Genomic DNA, 26811 nt, shown 5'->3' on the forward strand with positions numbered 1-26811 from the left:
GAAAGGGATTTTTACTATGTATTCGGCATTGCCCTTCCGCCCGGCTTAATATGTAATATTTCGACTATTTAATATTCCGCTTTGATAGCAGAGATTGCTCGCTAGATACCAACGAAGTACCTTTGGGTGCTGAGCCGAGCGGAACTCAAAGACGGTCTAACAATATTGAAGGCGAGTTTTTGGGGCCATTGCATGCTTTTTATCAGCATCTTCTGCTCGGAGGGTTTATAGACGCCGGCTCGTCTCTCGATATTTAACGTCGGAGCTCGACGGTCTTCCGCTCGGAAGTTTATAGACGACGGCTCGTCTCTCGATATTTAACGTCGGAGCTCGACGGTCTTCCGCTCGGAGGGTTTATAGACGCCGGCTCGTCTCTCGATATTTAACATCGGAGCTCGACGGTCTTCCGCTCGGAGGGTTTATAGACGCCGGTTCATCTCTCGATTTTTAACGTCGGAGCTCGACGATCTTCCGCTCGGAGGGTTTATAGACGCCGGCTCGTCTCTCGATTTTTAACGTCGGAGCTCGACGGTCTTCCGCTCGGAGGGTTTATAGACGCCGGCTCGTCTCTCGATATTTAACGTCGGAGCTCGACGGTCTTCCGCTCGGAAGTTTATAGACGCCGGCTCGTCTCTCGATATTTAACGTCGGAGCTCGACGGTCTTCCGCTCGGAAGTTTATAGACGCCGGCTCGTCTCTCGATTTTTAACGTCGGAGCTCGACGGTCTTCCGCTCGGAAGTTTATAGACGCCGGCTCGTCTCTCGATTTTTAACGTCGGAGCTCGACGGTCTTCCGCTCGGAGGGTTTATAGACGCCGGCTCGTCTCTCGATATTTAACGTCGGAGCTCGACGGTCTTCCGCTCGGAAGTTTATAGACGCCGGCTCGTCTCTCGATATTTAACGTCGGAGCTCGACGGTCTTCCGCTCGGACGTTTATAGACGCCGGCTCGTCTCTCGATATTTAACGTCGGAGCTCGACGGTCTTCCGCTCGGAAGTTTATAGACGCCGGCTCGTCTCTCGATATTTAACGTCGGAGCTCGACGGTCTTCCGCTCGGAAGTTTATAGACGCCGGCTCGTCTCTCGATTTTTAACGTCAGAGCTCGACGATCTTCCGCTCGGAGGGTTTTTAGACGCCAGCTCGTCTCTCAATATTTAACGTCGGAGCTCGACGGTCTTCCGCTCGGAGGGTTTATAGACGTCGGCTTATCTCTCGATATTTAACGTCGGAGCTCGACGGTCTTCCGCTCGGAAGTTTATAGACGACGGCTCGTCTCTCGATATTTAACGTCGGAGCTCGACGGTCTTCCGCTCGGAAGTTTATAGACGCCGGCTCGTCTCTCAATATTTAACGTCGAAGCTCGACGGTCTTCCGCTCGAAAGTTTATAGACGTCGGCTCGTCTCTCGATTTTTAACGTCGGAGCTCGACGATCTTCCCCTCGGAGGGTTTATAGACGCCAGCTCGTCTCTCGATATTTAACGTCGGAGCTCGACGGTCTTCCGCTCGGAGGGTTTATAGACGCCGGCTCGTCTCTCGATATATAACGTCGGAGCTCGACGGTCTTCCGCTCGGACGTTTATAGACGCCGGCTCGTCTCTCGATATTTAACGTCGGAGCTCGACGGTCTTCCGCTCGGAAGTTTATAGACGCCGGCTCGTCTCTCAATTTTTAACGTCGGAGCTCGACGATCTTCCGCTCGGAGGGTTTATAGACGCCGGCTCGTCTCTCAATATTTAACGTCGGAGCTCGACGGTCTTCCGCTCGGAGGTTTATAGACGTCGGCTCGTCTCTCGATATTTAACGTCGGAGCTCGACGGTCATCAAGGCTAATTTTGACACTGCCGTTCGGCGAAGCTATTTGCCATCCTTTAATTATTTCTGCTTCCTGCATTACAAGGACATAGGCGACCAAAACATATATAAAATTACATCAGCGCACCTCTCACCCAGCTCGGTACGGCTGGAGATGATTTGCGCTTCATGGTTGATCCAAGTCCCAATCCATCTTCATCCGCTCGGCGGTGCTCCCCCTTGAATGCCGGTTGGATCATTGTCTCGGGGGAGGCGTCCGCTCGGGGATCATTGCCTCCGCTCGGGGATAATTGCCTCCGCTCGGCCACCTGATGCTGACGTTGTTTGTTGCTTCAACCGCTCGGCTTGCGCATTCTCTCTTTGTTGCTCCACGAGCTTAGCTGCTCTTGCCTTGATTAGAGCGTTGAGTTCCTTCGTGGAGAGCATCACCGTGGGCGGTCGTCCAGCCTCGTCCATTGCTTCCGCTCGGATACAGGAGCGTTCCCACAGACGGCGCCAAATTGATCCTGTCCGAATGCTGAATCAACGGACGCTGGGCACGTGGCGCTCCCCGGATGCTGACGTGGGTCTTCGATTGGTTGCAAGAACCTCCGGCGAACCTGCACAGAAGTCGAGCCGGGAAGGGGTTCCCGGCGGCGACCCTCCGACACTCAAGTCAGGCAAGCAAGCAGCAAAAAAGAGTGGCTCCAAAGATGTTGAACGCGTACCTCCGGCGAAGGATGAGGGCCTTTATATAGGGCAACGGGGAAGCGAGTGTACACATACCGAGGTGTACACGTGTCCGCGGCCCATACCCCAGTAAGGGCTTGTTAGTGAGCTTACCTGACCCATACTGCTATAGTCCAAGCATGTCCTCGATGGGACAGCAGAACCCCCTGTCATAAGATTTGAAGTATGGCCTACACGTGGAACATACCCGCTGTCAGAAAAAGATGTCACTTGTCCTTTTGCCTTTACTCCCCGGAGAGAGTCCGGACAGCCAGCTTCCGCGACATCCGGCCGGACGTATGCGGTGGTTTACTTAGGGAGGTTCTCAATCACGTGCTTTGTGGAGACTATTAGCAGTATGCTACCTGATTGTTTTCGACCAAGCGATCCGCTCGGCTCTGTGATATTGTCCATTGAGCGTCAGAACCCCGACTTCTGTCGGGGCGCCTTTTGCCTTCGGCTATTCACCGGTCGGCCGGCCGGGGCCGGTCGGGAGGTCGGCCCCTCCTTCTCCGGTCGGCCCTTGGCCTTTTGACTCCAGCGTGGCATTAACCCCTCAAAATGGGGGTCCCCTGTTCTAACCGCCGGATCAATAGTTTTTGTGAAAGAGAGAGCATAAGGGAGTTTTTTTTCGAATTATTGTATTTATGCTCATGCTAAAAATCCTTTAATTATTGTTATGTTTTACTTAACTTTGAACCAGATTGTCATAATCAAAAAGGGGGAGATTGTTGGTGCAGGAAGTACTAGGCGATCGAACCTAAATTTTGATTATGTCAAAGGGTCCAAAGTCAGTCTAGAGGACTGGTCTGGCAACAGGTAACTATTAGGACCCTTGGCGGCCGGCTAGAGGGGGGTGAATAGCCCTTGCACAAATTAAGCAAACACAACTTTTCTCGAACTTATAACTTAATTAAAAGAACACTTGCATAAGACTAATAAAGAAACTAAAAGGATAGAGGCACCTAGAATTTACTTGGTTACAACCGGGGAGGTTGTTAATCTAAGGCAGATGAAAAAACGCACTAAAAATCTCCTCTAGGCGGAGAAACCTCTTACAGCATTCAAAGCTCACAAAACAAAACTAAACTCGGATAAACTCAAGCAGTTGTTACTCTATAATTCTTGATCTTTTTAGCTTCTGGGAGCAGGGCTGCTTATATAGCCCTGCTCGGGGCGCCTGGAAGGGTTTCGGACGTCTAGAATATGATAGAATTCTATCCCCGACACAAAAGTACACACCATGTCAACTTTGGATTAAAACTGGGTTCCGAGTGCCTGGAATGGTTCCGGGCGCCCGAAGTCCGAGCGCCCCGACCTGGTCTGAGCGCCCTGGATCGGTCCGGGTGCCCCGAGCACCAGAAATCAGCTTTTGCTGATTTTTGGTCCCGGTCTCCTGTTCCGGTTCCGCTCGCATAGATCTAGGTCTTCCGCTCTGACTCTGCTCGCTTAGGTGATTTCGGCCATCCGAAATAGGGCTCACCCGAACCCAACTTCCGGCTTTCTCCTCGAGCAAGCTTTCGCTCCGGCTTCTCATCCCTTGGAATCACCGGGTGCTTCCTTCTTGTCCGCCAGTGTACTCTTCCACAGCTTTTTGTCCCTCAGACAACTGCATCTTTTGCTCCTCGAGTAATCTTCTGCTTCGGCTTCTCGTCCCTCAGAAACATGGCATGCTCCTTTCTCGCCCGCTGGTGTACTCTTCTTCAGCACCTCGTCCCTCAGATACACCGAGCCCGTCAACTCTCTCCCGTGTCGTCCTTCTTGCTAACTACATCTTTCGCTCGACTTCCTGTGCTCCTAAGTCCTGCACACTTAGATACAGGGTTAACCACAACAGGACCTAACCTAACTTGTTTGATCACATCAAAACTACCTTGGGGTACCAACAATCTCTCCCTTTTTGATTTGAGCAACCCAAGTTAAGTTAGAGTAAACCAATATAAAGTAAAAGTAATAAATTTGTAATTAAAGTGCAAAATTTTGAAAAAGTTTAAACTACCTTCCCCTACACTTAATCTTCCCATCTCCACGTTTAATCACATAAAAAATGGGGTACCCAAAAAAATCTAAGGGTAACTTTTTTAAAAATAAGAAAGTTTTTAGTTAAAAAAATTGATTTTCCAACATTTAAAAAACTTATCAAGTTTTTGAAAACTTTAAAAATAATTTTGATATCACTTTAAAAAAAATTATAGTTATTTTAGAAACTTTAAGTTTTGCAAAAAAAAAACTAAGTAAAAAAAATTGAGTAACTATTTAAAGCATTAATTACAATTAAATACTTTATCAGTTAGTCAATTAAATATTTATTTCATTAATTGGCTTCCAGGCTGTGGCGAGGTACTAGGCCTTCTTAGTTATTGGAGCAACAACCACTTTCTAGACAAAGCCTCTTAAGGAAATTAAATATTTAATCTACTCTCTAAAAGCCCCAAGTCCAATTAAATTTTAATTTAGACAAGATTTTGGAACCCAATATAAGTTCCAACCTACTGGATTAATTAAAAATCTTTTGGGTATATATTTCTTTGAAATTGTCTTAATTTGTCTCTTGTGGTATTTAACATATCAGTTCAAATTATTATATCTTTTATTGTTTTGACTAAACAAACATGCACGATTTTCAAGTATGCTATTTCTATTTGCAAATTATCATTTTCCAATTTTATTTTGTCAAACTCTTCTAATGGACAAGATTTGGCTAGAATTAATTTTAACTCTTGGTTTTCTTTTTCTAGCTTACAACAATCTTTTAACAATAATTTAACAAACTTGAATAATTTATCGAGAGGCAGAGATCGTACCTGACTTACCTTGTCGATCTCATCATCTGTAGTTCCCCCTGAACTGTTGCTTTCTTCCAATGTAGCTCCCCCTTCATCGATGCTCATTTCGGACGAGCTTGCTTCGTGTTCATTTTCTTGATGGCTTGCCATTAACACAAGTCCAGAGAAAACCTCAATCTCTGATTTGGACGACGTTTCATCCCACATAGCATTTAGTATTTTGTACTTGTTAGATTGGACAGGCTTCTTGTTCTTGCCCTTGTCCTTGTTCTTCAACTTAGGACAATTGTCTTTAACGTGCCCTTCTTCATTGCAGTGGTAATTTTTTAAATTGTCTTACCATCATTGTCGTTTCGTCATCGTCAAGAGAGGATTCTGAATCTTGTTCGTCCATTTTTGCCTTAAAGGCAATGTTGTGCTTTGGCTCCTTCTTTGAATATACACATCTTGTTTCATAGATTTCAAAAGTTGAAAATAACTCTTCTAAGGTAACAGATTCTAAATCCTTAGATATATAATAGGCATCTACTAATGATGCCCATTTCGTATTTCTAGGGAATGCATTAAGAGCGTACCTTAGTGAATCTCTGTTGCTTACCTTTTCTCCAAGATTTGAAAGTCTGGTGATGAGCTCCTTGATCCTTGAGTGAAGATGTGCTATAGTTTCGTCTTCTTCTAATCGGAGGTTGCTGATCTAGTTGCGAAGTAAGTCCCATCTCGCAAGTTTCTCCTCTGAGGTTCCTTCGTGAAGTTCTAAGAATTTTTCCCAGAGCTCCTTGGCGGACTTGTAAACTTCGATCCGGTTGACTTCTTGTGGCGGTAGGATGCTCAGCAGATGAAACTCTGCTTTGCCGTTTGCAACAAAGTCGGCTTGTTCCTTCTTCGTCCATTGATACTTTTCTTTGACCTCGGGTGTTTCAAAACCAAATTCCATTATTAACAATAAATCAAAGTCTGTTTTGAAAAATACCTCCATTCTCTTTTTCCAGCTCGCGAACTCCCCCTCGAACTTTGGTGGATAGATGTTTGGTCTGGCCATCTCGTGTGCTTCGTTCAGCAGTTAGTCCTCTTAAAGCATCCTGGATCTAATACCACTTGTTAGGACCCTTAGTAGCTAGCTAGAGGGTGGTGAATAGTCTTTGCACAAATTAAGCAAACACAACCTTTCTCAAACTTATAACTTAATTAAAAAAACACTTGCATAAGACTAATAAAGAAACTAAAAGGAAATAGGCACCGAGAATTTACTTGGTTACAACCGGAGAGGTTGTTAATCCAAGGCAGATGAAAAAACACGCTAAAAATCTCCTCTAGGTGGAGAAGCCTCTTACAGCATTCAAAGCTCCCAAAACAAAGCTAAACTCAGACAAACTCAAGCACAAGTGTTGTTACTATGTGATTCGTGTTCTTTTTAGCTTTTAGGAGCAAGGCTACTTATATAGGCCTGCTCGGGGCGTCTGGAAGGGTTCCAGGCACTTGGAATGGGATAAAATTCTATCCCTAATGCAACGGTACACGCCACATCAACTTTGGATTAAAATTGGGTTTCGGGTGCCTCGAATGGGTCTGGGGCCAATGAATCTCTTATTCATTTTGGTCGGCCACACATGGAATGCCAAGGGTCTTTGGCTCTTGGTATTCCATGCCTCTTTCTCTCCCTTGATGATGTGGAGATGATGTGGCAAGGATGTATTGATTAGTCATGCCATGTAGAATGAGTCAACCTTCATCAAGTGGCATTTAGTCAAGTCAAACTTGATGTTTCAACTTCCCATTTGGTCAAGTCAAAATTGACCACTTCTCTTCCTTGTTGAGTTAAATCCAACCTTTGATTCAAGTAAATTTCAATTTAATGAATCTTAATTCATTAATATAAATTGACTCAATGAATCAACTTTAAATTAGACTCATTCAACAATTGAATCTAATTGAGTCTAACTCAATAAGTCTAATTTGAATTAATCCTAATCCAATCTTTGGTGCATCACATGAACCTAATCCATTTGGTTCATCATATGAACCTAATCTTCATCCACTTGTTCTTTGTGTGTGACCCAATAGGTTCTTGCAACGTTGGTAATGTTTCTAATCCTATTTAGAAACATAAGCAATGAGCGGTATCTAGCAATACATCAATGCTACCCAAGTTACAAGAATGTTGAGATCCAACATAACCTTTGTGACTACTAATTGTGACTCTCACAATATGTGACAATACCCTTCTATCCTTGACATCTAGATTGATTAAATTGAGGCATAGACCATGTCATCCTCTAATCAATCTATATCTTGAACTCCAAGTAGACTCACTCCAATCAAATGAGCTCAATATCTCATATTGACTCATTTGGGCATTGCCATGCACTTAGTGGTCTCACTCTATCAAGAATCATAATGTCACCCCCGTCATATAAGAGGGATAGATCCCATCTACATCACTCACATCCCTCCACATAATTTGTTACATACCCAGTAATCGCCTTTATAGTCCACCCAGTTACGAGTGGCGTTTGACGAAGCCAAAGTATGTAACTCCTTATGTAGGGAACCATGGTGACTTCAGGTCCAAGGACTCATAGTCATACTAATAGTCACATGAGAAAGTATATGATACTCATATAACGATCCATGATACTTTCTCATGGCAGGTCATTCAATATACATTCTCCAATGCATACTCATGTGTCAACTTGATATCTCTATATCCATGACTTGTGAGATCGAGTCATCGAGTTGACCTACATGCTAGTCTCATCGCATTAACATTGTCCCTGAATGTTAATACTTGACTAGGAATGATTAAGAGTAGTGTTCTCTATATCATCTCATTATCGATTCAACCAATCAATTGATATAGATAAGAACCTTCTACTCAAGGACGCTATTATACTTAGTTATTTGGCACAAATACAAGTAAGTATAATAACCATAAAGAAATATTTTTATAAATATATAGGAATATGATACATCGAGTCCATACAACAATCATCATATGATTGGCTCTAGGGCTCTAACTAACAACTCCAAGGCACCTCCGCGCCATGAAACCTTATCCGCAAACCTTATCTCTTCGAGGGCGCCTCCACCCTATCCAAGGCACCTTCCACGTGGATCTGAAGCACCTCCAGATTGGTCATCCAAAGTTAATTTTTGTCATTTAACCCTAGAAAAGTGTATTAGTCCAAAACTAAAGTATAACTTATAAGACAAAGTTAGCACAATATAGAAATACCATTATTAATTAGATCTCATCTTACCAAGACCAGGATCTAATCATGATCTCAGTTTATATTTCTAAAATGAACCTAAACTAGACCAACGTCTACAGTCTCAACTAGGGATCCTCCTCACTGGATCACTCTCATCCAGTGACCATTTGTCATCCTTGACATGCCCTTTGATCCACCAGCTCTTTCCGCCAGTTGTCAGATCCGTAGATCCAACTGGACTTGTCACGCCCCGAGAGCAAGGTTGTCCGACGAAAATCGAGCAGCACCTCCTCTGTAGCGGTGACAAATGAAACCAATATACATAGCGACAGATATACATATGCAAAACACAGCCAACACGGCTGGAATAAACCATAACCACGCAGATCATATGCATCCCACACGGCTGCAAAATCAAACACAGTGGAAAACAGATAACAAACACAAAATAACAAAACTTCTCACCGCGGGTCGACCTGGCTTGACTCTTCGACAAAAACAAAACCAAATACAAGTTAACACAAAGTCCACAATGGGTTATTACAGTACCAAGTTCACAAGTTAAAATCACAACAAAACGATAAACCAAAACCAGAAATTGGTCCTCGGAAGTGACGTGGGACCGGTAGTCATGATCCTCCTCCAAGTGTACTGCCATCATCTACCGGCTACCTGGCGAAATAACCAGTTTACTGGGTGGTGAGTATTAAAACTCAGCGGGTAATAGATAGATAGTGCACGAGTAAATAAAGAGTCAGGAATACAATAGGATACAGTCTCTGAAAGATAAATAGTAGATACTACTGTGTAAACAAAGTGTGTATATCCATACCTGATACTATATCCTAGGCTAGTAGTATAAGGTCAGAAGTAACACAAACTACTACAATACTGTTCATAACTACCAAGATCACATGTAAGGTATACTGTCAAAGTAAACAGTGTCCAAGCATATATAATAGGTATGTGGTAACAGAACTGCATAAGTAAGCATATAACAGCATAATCAAGTATAATAGAAAATAACGTATGCACGGATGGTCACTCCTGCCCACCCCTCTAGTACCATGACCCCAGTATGGTCGAGAGGTCGAGACAATGACAGACTGTACACCACTCCAGCTACCACTACTCACGAGTGGCCGAGGGGACAGTTGCATAGTAGCTAAATAGCTACATCTGTGACGGGGGTCCCTGCTGCCCGCGACTCCAGCTATCACTATCCATGAGTGTGTGAGTGGGGGCACGACAGGACAAGCGGCACGCTCCATCTACCACTACCCATGACTGGACGAGCATGCTGCCGAGGCCAACGACCCTCTCAACCACAAGGGAGACATGATCGTCGATATGTATGTTATGACATGATACGTATAATACAACAGTCATCACATATATATAACAGAAATCAGGTATGCTACATGAAGTCGCATGCTTAATACGGAACGTAAATAAACAATAGTCAAAATAGGTAAGCATGGTGTCTAGTATCTACTAATTATTAGGAAATACAACGTGAGACTGTATAAATATGAATTCGAGCATCACGAAGATTGAGTGGATAAAGTATCAAGCACAAGAAAATAATACAAGTGGAGTCAAGGTAATTACTACATTTATCCGAAACCAACTCCTGCACTAAGATCAATAACTAAAGAAATAAGTCAAGAAGTACCTTCCTCTAAATGTAGGCTAAATCCGATGTCACTTCGTCACGACACCCGCCTCGATCAAAGTCCTGCATCAACGTAATCAATTTTAGCTAATCCAATATACAAAACAGATAATTAATCTGGCTCATTCATTACCCAAATAAACACACACTGATCTACCTAAACATGAATCCATACCCCTAATTTACACTACACCGTTAGGGTTACTAAATCATGAGTTTATTCCCTACATACAACATAACATTAATACAGATTAAATCCACACTAAGTGTTCATAACTCAACACTTACTTCTACTATAACCTCATCTCGGATTGACCCCCAGCCCAGAGCTACTATTTCTGGCACAAGCACAGTGCTCCCTGCTGCCAACAGATCCATAATCAGAGCCTCTCCAAAACTACAAACAGATGCAATTCACTCTAATCAGCACATGAGTTATATAGGAACCCAGCATCTAGAACTACTGATCTACAATCTAATGTTGTAGATACCTTATCTATTGCCTCACCGTCGGAAATCACTTGTTGAGGATGCCCGTCGGATGATAGTTTGTTTCTAGAGATCTTGGTCGAGCCTCACTATGAGATCTTGCCAACACACAAACCTCAATCAGCTAATCCTCCCAACCTGGCATCAAATCACAGGCTTTCCAAGGCTAAGGAACCCTAACCGAGACAATCTATAACTCAACCTACCTTGATGTCAGAACCTCCACAATCGGCGAAGAGAACCCTGACCAGATCAGCCCGGCTGTAGCTCGGGAAGATGAGACCCCGTTTGTAGTGCGCCCCTCTCCACCAAGATCGGGTCCTTGGGATCGACGATTCAACCACAACAACTCTGGAGCTCGGATTTGCTCCTCTTGGCCGAAGGTTCCTTGTGCGAAGTAGCAATCCGAGGAGAAGAACCTTTAGTGACGCTGTAAACGAGGGGTAGAGGGCTGGGCGGCTTCGGCGCACAGCGGACTAAGCATCTTCGTGAGCTCGGGTGCGGAGATGTCGTCGCAACGATGGGTCGATGAAAATCGGGCAAAAGACAAACAGGAGAGGTGGCAGCGATAACTTAGGGCTACTATTCCTCTTTATAAGGGTTTATAAGGTAGGGTTTTGATTAAAATTAATCTATTATTAACTCCTCAATCAATCCCTCAAATGGCGATTTCCATATCACTTAATTCTTGACGATTTATCCCCTTAAACTCTACCATACAACCTCTAAATAGCTCCAGAAAAATATCCAAAAATTCTCATAAATTTCGGTAGGTTATTCTCCTATAACCCATTATTATTTATTTTGTCATATCTCACATTCTCCCCCTCTAACAAAAAATTTGGTCCCCAAATTTACATCATAACTGCGTTAAACAACAAATAAAATGTGTAATCAACACCACTAATTAAATAACTTTACATACCTTCATTAAACAAATGTGGGTACTGCGCACGGATCTCATCCTCCAGCTCCCAAGTTGTTTCGTCATCCGAATGATGCTCCCATCCAACCTTGACGAGCTGGATTGTCTTATTTCGCAGCTGGTGTTCCTTGCGATCTAATATCCGTACTGAAACCTCCTCATATGTTACATCTGGTTGAAGGGTGATCGATATATATCTATCAAAATATGCGTAGGGTGTGGCACGTACTTCCTCAACATAGATACGTGACATACATCATTCACCCCAGCAAGTGATGGTGGCAGCGCCAATCGATATACTACCTCACCAATTCTCTCATGTATCTGAAAGGGTCCGATGTAACGAGGAGCTAGCTTCCTTTCAATCCAAACCTCCTAACTCCCTTGGTAGGAGACACTCGCAGGAACACATGATCATCCATAGAAAACTCTAAAGGTCTTCGTCTTCGATCTGCATAGTTTTTCTATCAGTCCTGGGCTTCTGACATTCTGCGTCTAATGGTGCCTACCAACTCTGCATCTCGTTGAATACGTTGCGGGCCCAAGACTGACGATTCTCCAACCTCTTCCCATAAAGTAGGTGATCTACATGCTTTGCCATCCAAATGGTGTCATTTGAATCGCTGAGTGATAACTGTTGTTATATGCAAACTCCACCAAGTGCAAATGATCCTCCCAGCTACCGCCTAAGTCCATAACACAAAATCTCAGTAGATCCTCCAATGTCTAGATAGTATGCTCCGACTGCCCATCGGTCTGAGGGGGAAATGTTGTACTAAAACGGAGTTCCGTACCCATGGCCTGCTGGAGACTCCGCCAGAATTGAAAAGTAAATCGTGGATCTCTATCTGATATAATACTCAGAGGTATATCATGCAATCTGATGATCTCTTTGCAGTATAACTCTACCAATCGATCCAACGAATTCATCCTACAGATCGATAAAAAGTGTGTAGATTTGGTTAACTGATCAACGATTACCCAAATCGCATCATGTCCCTTCCGGGTCCGGGGTAGCCCTACCACCAAGTCCATCGTGATATGCTCTCATTTCCATTTCGGTATTTCTATCTTCTACAGTAAACTAGTTGGTCTCTGATGCTCCGCCTTTATCTATTGACAGACCAAACATTGTGCCACAAATGTTGCATTGTCCTTCTTTATGCCATTCCACTAGTATGATCGTTTCAGATCCATGTACATGCGAGTACCTCCTGGATGAATCACAAATCTAGATCGATGTGCTTCCTGTAGCAAGTCCTCCTGAACAGGATGCGACTTGGGAACACATAATCTTCCACAGAAATACAGAATTCCACTATCATCACAGGTAAACTCTATCTATTGTCTTGAGATAATTCTGCTACGTAAAAACTGTAGATGCTGATCTGTAGCCTGAACCTCTTTGATACGCTCCACTATAGGTGACTGGGCAACCATGGTGACTAGCAGGCCTCGCTCTGTCTGTGCTTGCTCCATCAACCCCAACTTAGAGAAGCTCTGTATCAATTCTGTAACCATCACTCGGTGGCAAGCCAAAACTCCTCGGGATTTCCTGCTCAAGGCATCGGCCACTACGTTTGTTTTTCCCGGGTGATAATTAATTGTGCAGTCATAATCTTTCAAGAATTTCATCCATCTTCTCTGTCGCAGGTTTAGTTTCTTCTGGGTAAACAAATACTTGAGGCTCTTATAATCTGTGTAAATCTCAAAGGTGGATCCCATACAAATGATGTCGTCAAATTTTTAGTGCGAAAACGATAGCTGCCAACTCCAAATCATGGACTAGATAGTTTCTCTCATGATCCTTTAGCTGACGTGAGGCATATAACACCACTCGCTCATGTTGCATAAGTACTGCCCCTAATCCCTGATATGATGCATCCGTGAAGAGTACAAATCCATCCACGCCAAAGGGAAGCACTAATACTAGTGCAGTAACGAGCCTCCACTTAAGCTCCTGGAAACTCTTCTCACAAGACTCTGTCCAGCTGAATTTCTCTCCCTTCCGGGTTAGTCGTGTCAACGGTAGGGCCATGCTAGAAAAACCTTCGACGAACCTCCGATAATACCCGACTAATCCCAAGAAGCTACGAATCTCTTGTACCGTCTTCGGCTGCTCCCAGATAGTGATGGACTCAATCTTCTGTGGATCAACTGATATGCCTCTGCTGGAAACGATGTGCCCAAGAAATCCCACTGAAGGTAGCCAGAATGTGCATTTACTAAACTTCGCATAAAGGTGTTCTCACTGTAGCATCTCCAAAACTATGCGAAGGTGTCGCTTGTGTTCCTCCTCAAATCGGGAATATATCAAAATATCATCAATGAACACAATGACAAACTGATCCAGGTACTCAAGAAACACTCTGTTCATCAGATCCATGAACACTGCTAGAGCATTGGTAAGCCCAAATGGCATTACCAAGAACTCATAATGACTATAACGAGTGCAAAATGTTGTCTTCGGAATATCTACATTTCTAACCCTGAGCTGATGATAGCCTGAGCGCAAATCAATCTTAGAATATACACAAGTATCCTTCAGTTGATCAAATAAATCCTCTATACGTGGTAAAAGGGTATTTATTCTTAATAGTCATCACATTCAGCTGTCGATAATCAATACATAATCTCAGTGATCCATCTTTCTTCTTAACGAAGAGTACTGGGGCTCCCCGCGGAGAAACACTGGGACAAATAAATCCTCTGTCCAACAGCTCCTGCAACTGAACCTTCAGTTCCTCTAACTCTTTTGGCGTCATGCGGTAGGGGGTCTTGGATACCGGTGAGGTTCCCGGAACCAACTCAATTGTAAACTCGACTTGCCTTTTCAGAGGCAAACCGGGAAGTTCATCAGGGAACACCTCTAGAAATTCTTGAACAATAGGAACGTCCGAGAACGGTGGTAATGCATCCGAACCAGCTTTAACCATGGACAATAAATATCCCTGACAACCCTGTGACAATAATCTCCTCACTTGCATTACTGATATGACTGATATTTCATCACCCCCGGTCCCAACGAATACCCATGATGGTAGACCGGGAGGTCAAAAAGTGACTACTCTCGCTCTGTAATCGACTATGGCATGGTTCATGGCTAGCCAATCCATGCCCAATATAATGTCAAATTCCACCATTTCTAATACATGCATATCCACTATAAGAGTCTGACCATTGAAGTCTAAAGGACATTCCTTGACTTCCAAACTAATACTTAGTACCTCACCAGATGGTAGAGATTCTGTTAACCCATGAGTCCGTCGAATAGGCAGCCTCTCGATTTTACCTAGAAACACCTGAAATATGAATGAATGGGAACTACCAGTATCTATCAATAGATCTATAGTAAATGCATAAACTGAAATAATACCTCGGAAAACCGATCCTTCAACCCACTGTACCTCCTCCCGTGTGACAACATAAACGCACCCCACCTCTGAGCTCGACTGTGACATACCTGGGGTGGTCTGCGCTGGAATCGGAGGTGCGAGAGCCGGCTGCTGATACTGAGACTGAGGTTGCTGCTGATATGCTGAATAAGGCTGAGGTGGATGAAAATCCTGCTGTACTGGAAATGCCTGATGAGAAGATGTTGCGGTAGAATATTGCGTAGTCACTAGTTCTTGACCTTGGATATAATATATCTGTCCCTGAGAAGGCGGCGGTCGCTGCTAACGTGGAGCACTCTGTGTCTTCTGAGATCTTCTCTATGGTTGTGACTGTGAGGGTTGTTCCTCCTGAGATGTAACTTTAGGAGCCTCCAACTATACTTTCAGAGTACAATTCCGACTCTCATGCCTTGGACGTTTGCAGTAGAAGCATATAGAATGATCCAATGGACAGGTGTTCCTGGTGTGACTCTTGGAACCACACTAAAAACACATGGTTCCACCAAAGTCCTTTCGGTCATGATGAGAGGAACGAGAACCTCCATCCGATGTTCGCCCCGTCTTCTAAGGCCAAGAAGATCCTCCGGAAGTAGTCCGCGAACCCTGGCTCCTATTTCCCCCCTTCTGAGACAACTGTTTATCATTACCTTTCTCTTGAGCCACCCGTTGCTGCATCATCTCGATAAACAACGCACGATCCAAAACCTCTCGGTAGGAGCTACCCGAAAATCCGGACATCCTGAGCCCAATGTATGCTGCAAGACCCTAGGTAAACTGCTGCATACGATCATAATCCTGTGCCACTAAGTGACGACAAATTTCAGCCAATCTACAGAATTCTGCATTGTACTCCATCATTGATCGATCGCCCTGCTTGAGATTCAGGAATTCCTGACGTCGAACTAAACAGAATGTGGCTGGAAAATATTGTCGCTCAAAAGCATCTCGAAACATCAACCACGTGATGCGCTGCTCCCCAAAGATCTTCTTCTACATGTCCCACCATGTGACTGCCTGATCCCGGAGGTGATACGCTGCCAGTTCCCCTTTCTCCTCATCCGTACAACTCATGTACCCGAATGTGCCCTCCAGATTCTTCAACCAGCTACGAGCAGCCCAAGGATCTGCTCCTCCCTGGTATAAAGTAAATATGTCCTTAACGGACCTCGCCAGTAACGGTATACGAGCTCTATCCCTCGTCCAATCTGTAGTAACAGGTGCAAGATCTACTGATGGTACCACAGAAGGAATCCCCTATGGCTGAAATCCCTGATCTCTCACAGGTGGTACAACAGAAGGAATTTCCTTAGGCTGGCATCCCTGCTCTCTATTAGGAGTCGGATGGCCCTGTCCCCGACTAACAGTTTCAACATCAGTTGGATCCTTAGAAGAATCCGCCTCCTGTATCACTGGTTCCAGCTCCCTAAACTTGGTAGGTTGTTCCCGTGGTCGTCCCGGACCATGGCGAGAACCAGCTACCGGTCGACCTCGTCTCATACCTGATATCAACAACCAGTAAGTACTATCAACAATATATGATTATACTTACAAAACTTACATCCAATAACTTGGAGGTGTTTCGCCACTGCCTGGTCCCAAATCCCAAAAAGTTACTTTGAGAAATTAAATCACGGAAAATCAAAAACTTGCGAAATAGACATCGTAAAACCTGTGGCTCTGATACCAATAAATTGTCACGCCCCGAGAGTAAGGTTGTCCGACGAAAATCGAGCAGCACCTCCTTTGTAGCGGTGACAAATGAAACCAATATACATAGCGACAGATATACATATGCAAAACACAGCCAACATGGCTGGAATAAACCATAACCACACAGATAATATGCATGCCACACGGCTGCAAAATCAAACACAGCGGAAAACATATAACAAACACAAAATAACAAAACTACACACCACCGGTCGACCCAGCTTGACTCTTCGACAAAAACAAAACCAAATACAAGTTAACACAAAGTCCACAATGGGTTATTTCAATACCAAGTTCACAAGTTCAAATCACAACAAAACAATAAACCAAAACCAGAAATTCATCCTCAGAAGTGACGTGGGGTCGGTAGTCAGGATCCTCCTCCAAGTGTACTAGTATCATCTACAGGCTACCTGGCGAAATAACCAGTTTACGGGGTGGTGAGTATTAAAACTCAATGGGTAATAGATAGATAGTGCACGAGTAAATAAAGAGCCAGGAATACAACAGGATACCGTCTCAGAAAGATAAATAGCAGATACTACTATGTAAACAAAGTGTATATATCCATACTTGATACCATATCCTAGGCTAGTAGTATAAGGTCAGAAGTAACACAAATTGCTACAATACTGTTCATAACTACCAAGATCACATGTAAGTTATACTGTCAAAGTAAACAGTGTCCAAGCATATATAATAGGTATGTGGTAACAGAACTGCATAAGTAAGCATATAACAGCATAATCAAGTATAACAGAAAATAACGTATGCACGGATGGTCACTCCTGCCCACCCCTCTAGTACCATGACCCCAGTATGGTCGAGAGGTCGAGACAATGACAGACTGTACACCACTCCAGCTACCACTACTCACGAGTGGCCGAGGGGACAGTTGCATAGTAGCTAAATAGCTACATCTACGACGGGGGTCCCTGCTGCCCGCGACTCCAGCTATCACTACCCATGAGTGTGCGAGTGGGGGGCACGACAGGACAAGAGGCACGCTCCAGCTACCACTACACATGAGTGACCGAGCGTGCGGCCCAAGCCAATGACCCTCTCAACCACAAGGGAGACATGATCGCCGACATGCATGCTATGACATGATGCGTATAATGCAACAGTTATCATATATATATAACAGAAATCAGGTATGCTACATGAAGTCGCATGCTCAATACGGAACGTAAATAAACAATAGTCAAAACAGGTAAGCATGGTGTCTAGTATCTGCTAATTATCAGGAAATACAACGTGAGACTGTATAGATACGAATTCGAGCATCATGAAGATTGAGTGGATAAAGTATCAAGCACAAGAAAATAATACAAGTGGAGTCAAGGTAATTACTACATTTATCCGAAACCAACTCCTGCACTAAGATCAATAACTAAAGAAATAAGTCAAGAAGTACCCGCCTCTAAATGTAGGCTGAATCCGATGTCACTTCGTCATGACACCTGCCTCGATCAAAGTCCTGCGTCAACGTAATCAATTTTAGCTAATCCAATATACGAAACAGATAATTAATCCGGCTCATTCATTACCCAAATAAATCCACACTGATCTACCCAAACACGAATACATACCCCTAATTTACACTACACCGTTAGGGTTACTAAATCATGAGTTTATTCCCTACCTACAACATAACATTAATACAGATTCGATCCATACTAAGTGTTCATAACTCAACACTTTACTTCTACTATAACCTCACCTCGGATTGACCCTCCTGCCCAGAGCTACTATTTCCGGCACAAGCACAGTGCTCCCTGCTGCCAACAGATCCATAATCAGAGCCTCTCCAAAACTACAAACAGATGCAATTTACTCTAATCAGCACATGAGTTATACTGGAACCCAGCATCTAGAACTACTGATCTACAATCTAATGTTGTAGATACCTTATCTACTGCCTCACCGTCGGAAATCACTTGTTGAGAATGCCCGCCGGATGATAGTTTGTTGCTGGAGATCTTGGCTAACTTAGTCAAATTGATCAATGTTGAATGTTGATATGAGGATAATTACATTAGTAATTTAATGAGAAGAAAACTAGTAAATTATCGTTAGGACACTAGGCTACAAAGTAGGAACCCGAACAACATTAAAAAAAAAAATTATATCTCCTGTGCGAGTAGTTTTTATTCTCTTTTCTATTTTATTACTTACTAATCTTTTATAGATGAGCACACAAACGGACACCACGAAGAAAAGCAGTGTTCACTTCCTTCTACTAACGTCAATCATCCCAACAAATTTTATCGTGTAAGTGTTACATTCATTATCCAATTATTTAGTTTAAATAACACACAATTTTTTGAGCAAGAAGTCAATGCATGACGAGGTGATTCACTTGTACCAGTGCTCTCGTTAATTCATTTTTAGGTTAATATTGAGGAAAAAAATCATAGATGACTTAGATACGGTGAATTTCGATCTCATGATTTAATATGATAACATCCCTCTTTTAATTACCGTACCGACCCGAAGGACTCGGAGGAGGAAGTCAAAGCTCTTTGACAAACGAGTTACGTACATTTATTATCTTGTTCATTTAATTTAAATAATCACTCAGCCTCTTCAGAGTTTGGAACCGAAGATTTATAATATAAGTATTCCATTCTTATTAATTTAATTTAAGTAATTATATAATTTCTTCTAAGTGCGAAACAAAAACTATATAGTATAATTTTTTAATGGTCGTTGGGACTATACGGTTGGCTGGTAGCGACGAAATGATCGGTGATGGTCAGATAGATGGTAAATTCGATTCTACCTGTATAAGCACCGTCTCAATCTCTCACATTGGGATGATGGGACCCACACTTAAGTAGTGGGTCCCACCATTTCATTGTGAGAGGTTGGGACAGTACCTGTACAGACAGGGTGAAATTTACTCAGATAGATGGTGATGTGGTTGGCTGGTGAATGAGGAGAGATGTGTTTAACTGGTAAAATCATGAGAGGAAAAGGCCTAAAAATAAAAAATAGAAGGTAGAGTGGTTTGTTAATAATTTTTTCGCAAATAAGTCCTTATAATTTGGTCCCATAAATAAATACTATGAGAGGTAAGCTATTTCATAAGGTAGGGTAGGACTAGTTCATCTTTGAGCACCTTGGCGGTTCTTGTTGGATCATAGTCCATTGTTTTATTGCAAACATCAAAATCATAATGTCATAATTGCAATGCGTGACTTTGAGGATATTACCAATTGTAAAGAAGACTCCATCCATGATAATAAAAAAAATTCAACACAAAATAATTGACAAAGCAAGATATAAATGAACCCCTATCCAATTATTTATGAAGCAATAATATTTTATTTACTAATTCATCCACCACCCTTGTTATGATGCCAACCACTTTGGTGGTGTCTTTGGCTCCCAAAGGTTTGTCGATCGACAACCCCTCCTCCGAAGCGACAAACAATGTTGAAACTCATGGGTAATAATAAAAAGGAAAGCCCTTAACGAAGATAATTAACGTATTATTATGATTATAAAGATTATTAGGATAATTGTAGAATTAAGTCTCTTCCATTTGATTTGGGAGGGTAAAAAATAAAAAACTTTTCACTTCGACTTGTTTCTCTTAAGCGATTTATCCTTTCACGACATTGACATCAAACGTTTTATAATTGTGTACACCAACTTTGAAGTTGAAAAAAAAAAAATCATCTACCGAACCTATCTTTGTCATAAATAACACTAACTCAAGAATTTCTATATTTTTCTTGCTTGAATTTAAGAGTCTCTAATTACATGATGTCAAATGGCTCATGCTTCACACATTAAGATGGTGTGAATCATACGCGATATGAGTTACACATATTTTAAAGTATCAAGCGGTTGAATTATACTTTGATTTTGTTAAAAAGATTATATATTCAATGTATCACATGTATATGGAATTTTATAGTTTCCTATGGTTGATCTATCTAAATAATGTTTTTATTTTTAAAATAGGTTTTAGGTTTTTAAGATTCACACTTTGAATTATGTTAATTTGTAAAATTTTCTAAATTATTAAATTAAATTTTGATAACGAAATAATATTGGATTGGGCCAAGACCAACTTGCATATTTGTGGAGTTCAAGGGGGAGATGATTAATTATTTGCACAAATATTTTGATGATATTTTAAATCACAAATGAGTTTCTTGACAAATATATTGTAACTCTACTTTCTGTAGTGCCAACAAAAATATTTGGTGTCGGGAAGACATTTGTTCGTCGATCTCTCTAAAAAAAGAAGGATCTTTAATTACTTGTATCATTAGAGCTATGTTTACTCCGAAGCGTGGATATGAAAAAGAACGAATGACGCAAAAATCGAGATATTTTCCCTTATTTATATGAGCAAAAATAAAGGACAGATGCCGGCTTAAAGCCTCGAATCCCAGGCACTTGTCAACTCAACATTTACCCTGATTAATCCTCCTCCTACATCACCGTGGGACCGGCGTAGAGGGCCGTCGGGACGACGGATTCCACCTTTTTGTATCAAAAATAAAAGACAGATGGATTTCAAAACAATCAACTCATTATTTTTATCTCTATTTTTCATCCTTTCGAAAACGAACGGAAGTGAGCGAGCCATCTCAAAATCCCCTTTGCCTTCTCTAGGACTCTTCGCTAGAGCACTCCGCCTGCAACACCGCTTCCCCATTCCAAAGTTGATCCAATCATTGCCGCCTCCTCTCGCTCCTTCAAGATAGACGTCCTTCCCTCAACTCCGAATTAGAGAGGTACGATATACCTCCTTCAGGTACTAGGAGAATCACGAAAGTAGCTCGTCTTCTTTTCTCAGATCCATTGCCATTGTTTGCATCGTCCTCCCCGCTTGCAGAGTCGGTGACATTGGGTCCTTGAAAAATTGACAACTTTTCTGATCCTCCCCGAACTTCTCAACAATCTAGGCGAATTGAGATCAACCGACGCGGAACCTTCCGATTATACAACAGGATTCAATACAGAGATGTCGAATTTCTCCAATTTCATCATCTTCCTCTTACTTCTCTAACAATCAAAATCTAATCGGTTGATCACAACACTGGAATCAGCGAACCACTCACCAATGTCGATCCCCTTGAAGATGCCACTTAACAGACCTTCCAAGGTTGCTGCCCGCGAGCGAAACCGTCGCCAGACAAGGAAGATCCATGGAGCTTGTCGGTCGGAGTTGCAACCGAAGAGAGCGGTCTCTCTCTCTCTCTCTCTCTCTCCTACAGCCACAGCAAGTCCGAGCTTCAGGTCCAGCAAAGGTGAAATGCACAGATAAGATGAGGAAATGAGAAGGAGTATTTTGTGGCCATAGTACTTTCACCTGTGTGGAGGCTAGTGAAGAGCGAGAGGGCCTTGGAGTGCTCGCCAGTGTGTGCAGTGAAACGGAGCATATCTAAGGTGACATTGTCGGCATCCATGAGCATGAGCTCGGAGTGAAAGGTCACAAGTTTGTCGTTTCCTTTCTTTTATCTATTTTCCTTTGACTTTCTCTTCTCTTCTCTCGAGGATAATTTTCCATGGATGATTACTTTCCTTTTTACATCCATGCTTCAAGTAAACATAGGATAAGTCTAAGAAGAAATTATCAACTTGGAATTCCCTCTTATTTCACAACTTAAGTAAGCGTTTATTTGTAAAGACCATAGAAATAAAAGGATATGCACCTTCTCATTTTTTTTATAATCTAGGCATCCACAACTTTAGTGTTTATTTGTAGAGACCATAGAAAAAAAAAGATATGCACCTTCTCATTTTTTTTATAATCTAGGCATCCAACTCTTACAATCCGACTAAACCAATCCAGTCTCACAAACATTTTCCATCAACCACCAAAAAAAAATCAAAAAGTACAAATGAATCCTAACGAATGATCCAATGTCACAAATAATTTGAATTCCTCAAGTATAATGTATCCTGGATAAAATTTGAACGTTTGTTATCTAAGGAGCTCATTCTATCACTTACCAACACATCGTAACCTCGAGAGCAAGTGGACATTCTCATATATTTTTTTAAATAATCCAAGCATTCAACTATTTGAACTAATTAATCCTAGATGTGATCGGTCTAATTCCACACAAATTTTCCTCCGGCTCATCATTCCACAACCAACATTCTAGGATTATCTCCCCACTAAAAAATATATTCTCATACATGATTCTTGTACTTGTTTATCATCCACTTAAAATGACTACCCATGCTAGCTAGGTAGCCATGTTATTTTACTAGTGGATCAAGGATGGATATCTATTTATAACTCCACTAGATCAAGGGATCTAGCGGAGAATGTGCAATGATTTGAAATTCTACCACGTTGTGCCATTTTAAAACTTCCATTAAGACGAAGGGATGCACGAGAAGATCAAGAAAACACCTAGGCACTCAACATACAAAGGCAAATTGATCTCATACTTGTTCACAAACCTTTCCCTCAATTACAGGTTTCTTATAGTTACACAGTCAATGTTTGTTCCTCTCCCGTTGCCTTTGTGTGGGCAATGACAACTAGCTAATCAAAAGAAAATCAAGCAACAAAGAGTTTTTGATTGATTATATCACATATCCTGATTGCTACATTAATTTGATGTATGGTAAATCTCTACACACCAGCAGGTATCACGAGTCGAAATCGATAAGGAAACTAAAAAAACAATTTACAAATTGCTTCTTCCATTCTTCGCCTCCATTCTCGATTCCATTCAATATGAATCTAACAAGAAAAATATGGAACAAGAGGCAAAGAACTACTGCGACAACGCTAATACCGTAGCATTCAGCAAAATGCAGCAAGCCATTAACCGCACCGTCATGATCGTTATATCATGTTTAAGAAAACAACAGGGAAGAACAGAAAGAAGGCGAACATATCATTTACCACATAACGTCGGCACGATTTATTATATCATTTACCACACATAACGCCGCGAAATTCTCAGGCGTAGGGTGCCTTGTCAACGCCCTCCTGGGGGCGGAACCACACAGTCTGCTCCGCGTCGGAGGTGCCGCTCCCTTCGGCGACCGCCGGGCTCCCCCCGCTGCCGGCGGAGGCCGACTCGCCGCCGTCGTCAGTGGGGCCGAAGACGCCGGTGGTGGGGTGCGGTCCCCAGTACTTGTCAGAGCTGCGGGAGTCGATCACATGGTCCGGCACCACGGTGGGGCGCGCCTGCTCGTCCACGTTCTTGTCGTACGACGACTGGTGCACTGCCCTGGCCCTGTGTAAAACCAATCACAAGTAAGAACGTGTCAGCCAGATGTGGCCTAGGGGCAGCCTTTCGCTATCCGGAGGTTGCAGATGAGTAATCTGGGGGTGCCTTATCAGTGTGCTTCCCGTCGATGATGATCTAGACGGTCCGTATTCTACGACTCGTATCGTACGAATTACTTTGGAAAAGCAAAGAATTCTTACCGGGGCACGCAGTGGAACACACAAAAGCAACCCACCAACAACTGACAGCCCCGATACCCTAATTTTTGTTTTATTTTCGAGGAAGAAGCATATGCAAATGGATATTCGATGGATCAGAATCATCAGATGCAATGCACAGTATACGATCAAAGCACTATATCAAAACCAGAGAAAAATCCATCTCCAAGTAGAAAAGTTCGATCTACTCTAGTACCGATTTGATAAAGAATTAAAAAAAATGTTCTATCGGGCAAAACCGAAGCAGAAGAAAAAGATGGATAACTATAAGCAACTATAAGCAAGGGAATAACAGCGGATCGACTCGAGCAAGAAGTACCTCGAAGAAATCGCCGGAGCGGCCCAGATCTGGTGGAGGAATCGCTTCCCGTGGTGTGCAGCGACTGAGCGCCCCTTCAAGTAGGCTGCCATGGAAGGAAGTGAAGGGAGGAAAGGAAGAGCACTGCGATGGATCGGCGATGGAAGAGCAGGAAGGGAAAAGGGCATCTAGAGCGGCATCTGGATATCCTCTTCCTTCTCCTCTCGTAGACTAATATAAAGAAGGGGGAGAGCCCAGTGACACGGTAACAGTGACGGACGGCTCCGGCTCGTGCCGTTAACAACCTCACCTATCCCTTCTCTCTTCAATCGACGTCCGTCCCGAGTAACAACTAACGGTCTCGGCTAAAATGACGGCAACGGCCTCGAAAGAGAAAAAGAACTGAAAATAAAATATTCAACAATTTTTGGATTGTTATGAATAGGAAATTAATATTTGGGTAGAGATCTCTTTTAAAAACTATTTACTTTCTTTTTAAAATTTCTATAATAATTGAAGATAACGCTTCAAGTATTAATAAAAAAAATTTGCCTCCCCTCCGTAGCCATCGACTCTTATTGGTCGCTTAACATTGTTTCTCTCTGTCGCTGTCAGGTAGAAGCATTTTCTGTTACACGGCAAGGAGTCAGATGGGCCCACCGGATAAATAACAGACTGTAACTGCTATCATAGCTACTATGATAACAAACTCTCACAGTTGAGACTGTTAGTATTTATTTGGATATTTACTTTCATAAATTTAAAGATTAATTTTCAGTAAACATAAAATATTCTATTAGTATTTGGCCTTTATGTCAGTGTACTAAGTAAAATTACGAGTTTTCTAAAGATGGTACTATAATTAAGACATAGAATATTCAAATGAGTTCTTGAAGTTGAAATTTAGAGCATCCCAGTATGTCTTTTTTTATATTTTGATCATCTGAACTAATGATTAGTAGTCATTCATAATTTATCTTCTTCGTATTGACCTAGAGACGAGTTGACAAAGACGCTAAAAATAAACGAATCGCCTTTTGCAATCGAGTAAAATTATTGTCCGTGATTTATCTATCTATATTTTATTATAAGACCAGTGATACTAAAACGCTGAGAGTGAATGATATCATTTTTTCCAATAAGTATTATAATAACTACTACAATTTATAATAATTAAAATAATAATTTAAATTTTATTGGAGTGATTTTAATTAAATTTGAATAATTTTGGTTAAATTTATTTTTAAAAAAACTTTTGAAGATTACATTGATTAATTCGATCTGATTCTATAAAAATTTTCTATCAATTATCAAAGTAAATTTTAAAAAAAAATACTTCCAACGTACAACTTATTAATCCATTATTATTAAATTAACTGTATATTAAAATAAATTTATCCGTTAATTCATCGAAATTAAAACTTAATGTGCTATCTTTTTCGGTACATACAAACTTGAAGAGAGGAATTTAATGAAAAAAAACATGAACGGATCCCAATCCCTGCCCAGTATCAGACAACAAAGAACCAATACCAAATTATGGCACGAGACGTATTACTAATTTTTGTGATCATCACAAATTTCTTCCTCGATGACAAACGGTTTTTACAAACATAAAAACAAAATCAATACATTACAAATGCAAGGGCTGTTGAACAAATCTAAAATCGCCTAGTCTTTTAAACTGAGACCAGCTTAGGATATATACACAATCATTGACAGCAAAACTTTGTTTAGTGTGTAAGAAATCAGCAATGGCAAATATGTTAATCTTCTGTAATAATCTCTGGGACAGCACTAACGTGTGGAATGATTAATGGACATTTAGATAACAAGATAAGTTGTCATACAACTGAAATTTATACATGAAATGCCCATCGTGATTCTAGTGATCCATCCCTGCCCTCCTAAAAATTTGGATCACCTAGATGTTAGCAGCTGCAAAAATTAGCATGTTCGAAGAACAAAAAAATCACGAGTAACACATTCAAAAATGGCGTTGATGGACTCTCCTGAATCACCCTGTACATTGCAATACCTAAGTCATTGAGCTTTTCCAACTGCAATACTCTAAAGACTCAGCTATTGAGCTTTTCCAAGAATTGGTTTAGGTTGTACTCTTCATATTGCGACTGATCCCACAACTCCCCAAGCCCACTGATAATGGATTTCAAGCCTTTCCCACTGATCAAGGACTTTGGATCATTGTCCATATTGCTACCAATGCTTGTCGAAGCTTGGGTTCCCTGTTCAATAACATTTGAAGAAACATATGTACACGAGTGTTAAAGTCAAAACTAGGATGAGGCATGCCATATGTTTTTTTTTTTTTAAAACAATATTAGAGAAAATAAATGCATGTGA

The 26811-nt window shown here is 41.9% G+C and overlaps 2 protein-coding genes across 2 annotated transcripts in view; both read right to left on the reverse strand.

Annotated features, from left to right (window-relative positions):
• Nucleotides 1-23497: 23497 nt before the first annotated feature.
• Nucleotides 23498-24753, reverse strand: LOC121985189 (late embryogenesis abundant protein At5g17165-like). Its single transcript, XM_042538486.1, has 2 exons — nt 24469-24753; nt 23498-23937 (listed from the first exon to the last, which is right to left on the reverse strand). The coding sequence occupies exons 1-2, from the start codon at nt 24633-24635 to the stop codon at nt 23658-23660; spliced, it is 447 nt and encodes a 148-aa protein (XP_042394420.1). The 5' UTR covers nt 24636-24753; the 3' UTR covers nt 23498-23657.
• Nucleotides 24754-26245: 1492 nt separating this feature from the next.
• LOC121986868 (TATA-binding protein-associated factor BTAF1) overlaps nt 26246-26811 on the reverse strand; it is a 29879-nt gene continuing 29313 nt past the window's right edge. Inside the window, exon 25 of the mRNA XM_042540799.1 lies at nt 26246-26693. Within this exon, the coding sequence (XP_042396733.1) occupies nt 26526-26693 (168 nt within the window). The 3' untranslated portion in view covers nt 26246-26525. The remainder of the gene's footprint in view (nt 26694-26811) is intronic.

The sequence above is a fragment of the Zingiber officinale genome, chromosome 5B, assembly GCF_018446385.1.
Source record: "Zingiber officinale cultivar Zhangliang chromosome 5B, Zo_v1.1, whole genome shotgun sequence".
Taxonomy (NCBI): Eukaryota; Viridiplantae; Streptophyta; class Magnoliopsida; order Zingiberales; family Zingiberaceae; genus Zingiber; species Zingiber officinale.